Genomic DNA, 6,763 nt, shown 5'->3' with positions numbered 1-6,763 from the left:
CGCCCGAGGGCCCCCTAGTCCAGGACTCCCACAATGAACTAGCATACTAGATGAACAGATCACATCTAGGGCACATACTAGAAATATGAATTCTACCACGATCTCGAACAAGAAAGATAGAATCACATACGATGCAGCGGGAGCAGCACCGCTGGCGTTGATGTTGTCGCCCATGTCGTTGAAGATGAGATTGCTGAGGTCGGGGAAGAAGTCGTCGTTGGCGAAGTCGTCGCTGCCAGCAGTCGCGCGAGTGCGTTCCCCAAAAACCTAATCGCCCCTCCCTCATACAGGATCACGAGAGGCGGGGTTCCGAAGGCCCGCTGTCCCTTCTTGCGGTGCACGCCGGAAGGAGGGATGGAGAAGAATTGTGTGGCGGTGCAATGCTCTGGAACGGTGGTGCAAAACCATATGATTCGGTAGCGGCTAAGATAGACATCTGCCTGACTATATAATGCGGACCGGTTAGGTCGTGAAGAAAACCCCACGTCCAAGTAACAGCCCCACGATCCAAAAGGATCGAAAATGACTGAGATAATTAACGCGTCCATTAATTATTAATTAATGACTTAATTATTCCCGAGCAGCTAAAATATAGACAATATGCATAGGTCGGCTCGGCTCATTCCCGCAACCTGCGTCATGACGAGGCGTGGCGAGGAGGAGGAGCGTGCGTGTAAGTCTCCTCTTCTCATGCTCATACAAGTGGTAGAAGAGTTCACCTTATAAAAAGGTGCAACTCTCTCTCTCAACTTTCGGGGTGGGACTAAACTTTAGTCTCATTCACACCACTCACATGTGTGCATGAATGGGCCAAGAGAATTTCAGAGTTTTAGTTGGGTTTCGGGCCAAAAGCCTACTAGCAAATTCCAACAGCAGCATGGTTAGCATTGCCATATCTCGAGATGTGTGTCAACGATGAGTTCTTTATGGTCTAGGGATATTCTCCCTCCGTCCGAAAATACTTGTCATCAAAATGAATAAAAAAATGTATTTAGAACTAATATACATTTACAATTAATATACATCTAGATACATCCTTTTTTATTTATTTTGATGACAAGTATTTTCGGATAGAGCCATAGAGGCAGTAGGTGTTCATGCAGCGTTCACCAGTGTTTAATCAGCAGGGTATGAGAATCAGATACTCTACGATCGAGCTCCGTCCCTCCCTTTGTTTGTCTTTTGCAAAGTTGATGATGCTACACAAGTACATAAATTGATTGTACACTCTGTACACGTGTATCTTGCCGAACGAGCATCTATAAGCATATGGGTACTCTTTGATCTGCACGTTCTTGTTGAGGTGAGAATCTGTTCAAACGTGACCAGTGTTGCATTCGATGCGCTAAAGTTGAGACTTCTCAAAGATAGGAAAGTGCATCGAATAAGCGGTGTGTGTGACTGCTGACTTGCTCCGCGTCTTGTTCCAGAGATCAGCTGCTCGACACTTCACTATATTCTTTTTCTAACCTAGGTCAAAAAAAAATAGATTAAACAATTCTTCCTTTTTACATGTGAGCTATATATAGAAGGTTGACACCGAAAATCCTTTTCTGAACCCGAACTCATCTGCATCCGTGTTGAATAAAAAATCAAAACAAATACTAGAAAAATTAAAAAATTCAAAAGACAAAATTTACCAAGGTAGGCAATTTGATGTGTGAGGTCCGCTCCAATTTTTAAATTATTTGGACAAATGAGCAACTCTTGGGAAAAAAGACAAATTCGGGGTCTGTAAAACAGTTTACTGTTCATGTACTGTTTTGACCTGATTTGTCTTTTTTGCTGACAGCTACTCTGATGTCCAAATGAGCTAAAATTTGGAGCGAATCTTGCGCAATAAATTGTCTACCATGGGGAAAATTTTGGTTTTTTATTGAATTTTTCTAGTCTTGTTTTTGAATATTTTTTCTAACCGGGTGCAGATGAGTCTGGGCACCGAATCGCTATACTCGTTGACACCCTTTTTTCCAGAGAATATAAGAATCTTTACACGGTACGTACCGCTTGTATGAAACAAACCTCACGTGGCGTGACCCAAAAAGCTAGGGTTCCTCCTGCCTCCCGCCGGCACCGTCGCCGGTCCGCCCCGTCTCCGGTGGCCATAGGGCCATGGAGGCAGAGTGGATCTCAGTCCTTGCCGTTGGGAGGGCTCCGGTTTTACATCTATTTTCAAGTTTTGTTAGGGTTTGTGTTCTACTCAGGAAGACGAGACGGCGGCGACTCACTGAAGATGGAATAAAGGTCTCCCCCGCCTAGCCCCCGTTCCGGTGATGCGTCTTGCATCGCCGGTGGGCGTGTGAAGGTTTGTCTTCGGCGGATCTGTCTTTGGTGGATTTGTTCGGATCTGTTTGCCGTTCATCTATGTTCCTGTGTCTTCAGGTTGGGTCCTTCCGATCTGCACTCTTCATTGGCGGCGGGTGCTATACTGGTGCGTTGGTTTTATGGGGTCTTAGCACGAGACTTCCCGACTGTCTACTACAACAAGGTTTGCCCGACTCCGGCGTGGGAGGGGTGATGACAGCGGCTAGTCATCGCTAGGTGGTTTACGGATCTGGATGTAATTTTTATTATTTCTAGTGTTCGTTGTACTACCATGATTGAAAATGAATAGACTGAAAGTTTTCCCTAAAAAAATGAAGTTTAAATTATTTTTCATGCTTGCATGACAGTTTCCTTGCAATAGGGAGAAATAACATTCTTATCGACAAAATTGACTCAAGAGCAACACGCCCCTCTTATCGTTAAGCATAGTTTCCTTGGAATTTTCTCTACTGAGTGCTAGCTGAAGGACCACAGTATTTAAATCTGCTACCTTGTTTCAAACGAATTCCGTGTTTATATTGAACATGTTTCATCCTAAGCTATTAAAAAAATTGCATGAAATTCGTACTATGCAGGCAAGCAACTGAAGGGTCCGAAGCATAATGGTTTTTCATGATAAACGTGCGCTCTTCGTGGATGTCACTATATTCATAGACTTGCGCGAGATCGCTCCCTCGTATGGCTCCCTCGAGGGCGATCAGGGGCCAACCCCAGCGCCCCGGCCATCGCCCCCTCCCCCCTCTCCTCCACCTCATCGTCCCTGACATGTGCCGGCTAAGCCCGAGCGCCGCTGGTGATGGGACGGCGGGGATCTAGGCTGCAGCCCCGCGGTCTGGAGGGACCAGCGGCGCGAGATCGCCCTTCTGTCTTCTTCTTTCCCGGCAGTTCGGCGCTGCTCCGGAGGCTTCGTGGCGAGGGCGGATCAGGAGCGGATGTGTCCATGGTTGACTGGTTGGCGGTGCCTCCGGTTAGATCTGATCTGGCTGGTGCCGCTGGCGGTGGTGGCCATCTCCTCTGTCGGAGGTGGTCGGCCTAAGGCTGGATGGTCAGGTCTCGATATCCGCCATTTAGGTCTGGCTGCGAGTCAAGAAGACATAGTTGCCGGTGGAAATCGAGTCGATGGCAGCGTTCTGCATCGTTAACTTGATGAAGGTATCGTCGTGTAACTATTGTCGACCCACTCGTACTGCTCCAGGGGAACCCTAGGATCTGGTCTTCCAGATCGGACGATGGCGGTACTATGGTGTCGTTTTCTCTCTTGGGAGCATCATTTGTGGAGTAGAGCTGGAAGACAGATGCGGGAGGTGGAGCGACTTCGTCTTGCACGGAGCTTTCGGTGGAGATGTCAAGTCATGCCTGACCGACAGGTGCTACGTTGTGTCATGCCTGTTTGGCAGGTGCTACCCACGGCAGATCTTCTAGAATCTTCGCGCCTGGACGGACAAGCGCAAGACGGTGGCGCCGTTGGGCGCCGTGGTGGCGTCAACGGATGGACTGACTGATAAGGATGATGCAGATCTCTCTCCTGAAGGTGGGTCAACGGTTCGATGATGATGGCGACGTCTAAAACATGTGCATGTGGTGTACGTTTTAGGCTGCTGCACCGGTTGCGTGTTCCGATACATTATGTGGATGGATCAGCGACGACACTGGTTTTAGATATGAGGAGTAAGAGCACTCCATATTATCGAGTTTTGTAGTGTGAGTGGTGGCTTCAAGTGGCTTGATGTATGTTTTTATTAGACCTATGTTGAATAATAAATAAAAATGATTGTATGCATCGATTGATGCGGAGGCCGGGGTCTTAATCTCCTTTTCAAAAAATAAGTCGTAGACTTGTGCTAGCACTATTCTGATCCAATCGCTGAGGTGTTTATTATTTCCATATCTTGCAGAGAAAGCGCATCGATTCGGTCAGCAGGCTCACCTTCTCAAGATCCCCCTCTCTCTGTCTCTTGTAAAATAGTGTATCACATAGGTACGAACGGTTTTTGTATGCTATCTCCAAATGATTAACTCTGTGATTAACAAATAAAAATGATCTTCAGAAGCCTCCCGTCCAGCTGATATAGTTTATGCTCCATTATTAGCAGAGTTGCTGATCCGCCCAAGGCTCCCGATTTTGTGGCATGCCCTTGCTTTGTTTAACACTGCATTGCCGGCCATCTTTGTTTCGTTGCTCTTGTGAGTTGGGCTAATCAACCAATAAATATATTCAGCACCATGCAGGTATGGCATGCACATCCATTTTAATTAGGTCATCACCACAAAGTGCCGTTAGCAACTTAGCATGCAGGAAATAAACTCATGCGCACTAATATAGTTAGGACATGGAAAACTATGGATGGAGCTTATTTTTCTGTTACTCTGTCAATTGCCATGTGTGGATAACTGTTGTTGCAAAACAATTAGTTCATGATGTGGGCCACGGCTCTAGCTGCGTTGAGTGACATCAGAGAAAACGAAAGGGGACAAACACAAGAATGGGGATTAGATCGATCTTTAGCGAAACCTAGCTAGTTTTTTTAGCTAGCAGCTTAATTAGGTGCAAGGCAACAACGAGTACCTATCATCATCTCGTTGTGCGTACGTACGATTGCCGGACCCGCTTTATAGATCAGGTGCATGTTCAGTTTCTCTCCGCTCCCATCACTCAGCTCGCGGAGCGGAGCAGGCTGCTGCAGCATTTTACGGAGCAGCTCAAACTGAGCTTCGCAGCTCCTTGGAGTTGAGCGAAGTGGAGAGATTCCAAACATGGCCTAGATGCTCACCAAATAGAAGAATCCATATTGTAGGACACTTCCATCATCGATGTTGAGGTCTAAGTAATCGTACATGCTCTACATTGCGGTTTTGATATTGGATCCAAGTTTGAGCTGCATGTGTTGGAACGGAGGAAAGCGAGACGGTTCATGTGTTGTACGTTGCATAGCGTTCAATACCAAGTTGCATGTATCGATCACACCAGTCCTCCCTTTTCGCATGCATTTGCAAATTAAATGTGATGGTGCTTGGACTGAGTGGATTTTTTTGTGTGTTTCTTGGGCAGCACACACAATTTACACCTAGGCCTGCTTGGATTGCTTGCTATTTAGACCTAGTCCAAGAAGACCCTAATCCTACCGTTTTTTCCCTCTGAACATATGCATGTGGTAAGTAGGACGGTAGGAGTAGCAACATTTCTATTCTTATAAACTTTGGAAGCTATAACATGTGTGCTAGTGAAGAAGCCACACTTTGAACTGTTCCGCCACTTGTATATGCATTCTTCTTCCACATGCACCTACGTTATGATGTCTGCCATGCAAATGCAATATATCGTCACATACATGGGAATGTCTATTTACCAGGTACCTGAAAAATATGTTTTATCAGTCACTTTCATCATTGGCCATTAAAATCTTCATCCAACAGCTGAAAATAGATCGAGCAATATTCATCTTCAACCTTCACCTTCTTCTTCCTCACGCCACCGCCAGCCAACCTAGGCCTAAACCTAGCCCTTCCTTCGATCTCCCTCCACCGCCATGCTGGCCGCCACCCCAGCCATCCCTCTATGCCCTGCCGCACTAGTGAACAATTCCGGCGATGTCCTACACCCTCCGATAGTTAACAGAGTATAAGCACCTATAAATAGGCCAAATCAGCCACTGACGCCCACCGTCCCAATCATCTCAGCTCATCTCATCACGGCATTAAAGCAGAGCAATCTCCCTCGTCAATGGCCAAGATCCAGCCCCTCGCTGCCGCGGCCTCACCATCGTCCTCCGATGATCAACGGAGCCAGCAGGCGTACACGGTGTGGATGAAGTCGCTGGTCTTCAACGGCAATGGCTGCACGGTGTACGGCCCCGACGGCGCCGTCGCCTTCGGCGTCGACAACTACGGCTGCAGGGGCAGCCGCGAGGTCTTCTTCATGGACCGTAAGGGGAAGGCCCTCATCAGGATCAGGCGCAAGGGCTTCGGGATGTTCAGGAGCTGGGAGGTCTGTCGCTGCACCCACAACGGCGGCCAGGAGGAGGAGGCCACGCCGTGGTTCAGCGTGCAGCGGGCCGAGAAGGGCGGAGCCGCCGTGGCGATGCACGGCGGCACGGGGACGTGCTACTACACGATCGACGGGTGCTCTGCCCACAAGTCGGAGTACAGCGTACGCGGCGTGGATGGCGCGGTGGTGGCAGAGGTCGCACGGAAGCAGACGCCGGCAGGGGTGGTGCTGGAGGAGGACGTGCTGACGCTGACGGTGGCGCCGGAGGCGGATCACCTACTCTTCCTGGGTTTGGTCATCGTGCGTGGCCTCATCAACTGCTCCTTGTGATGGATGCCTGAAATGGCAATCCTCTTATTCTCTAGCTAGGAACGCAGTGCATGATGAGACTGAGAGTACCTGTAGGCGGTTCATGTGACAGCTTTTTTTCAGACAAACAACTTAGGAAGTTTT

At 48.2% G+C, this 6,763-nt stretch overlaps 1 protein-coding gene across 1 annotated transcript; it reads left to right on the top strand.

Annotated features, from left to right (window-relative positions):
* Nucleotides 1–5,673: 5,673 nt before the first annotated feature.
* Nucleotides 5,674–6,763, top strand: LOC119282071 (protein LURP-one-related 11-like). The gene has a single exon (XM_037562421.1). It carries the CDS (start codon nt 6,047–6,049, stop codon nt 6,638–6,640), a length of 594 nt encoding a protein of 197 aa, XP_037418318.1. The 5' UTR covers nt 5,674–6,046; the 3' UTR covers nt 6,641–6,763.

This window comes from Triticum dicoccoides, chromosome 3B (genome assembly GCF_002162155.2).
Source record: "Triticum dicoccoides isolate Atlit2015 ecotype Zavitan chromosome 3B, WEW_v2.0, whole genome shotgun sequence".
Taxonomy (NCBI): domain Eukaryota; kingdom Viridiplantae; phylum Streptophyta; class Magnoliopsida; order Poales; family Poaceae; genus Triticum; species Triticum dicoccoides.
The sequence above is the reverse complement of the archived record's forward strand: the minus strand, read 5'-3'. Positions and strand labels throughout refer to the sequence as shown.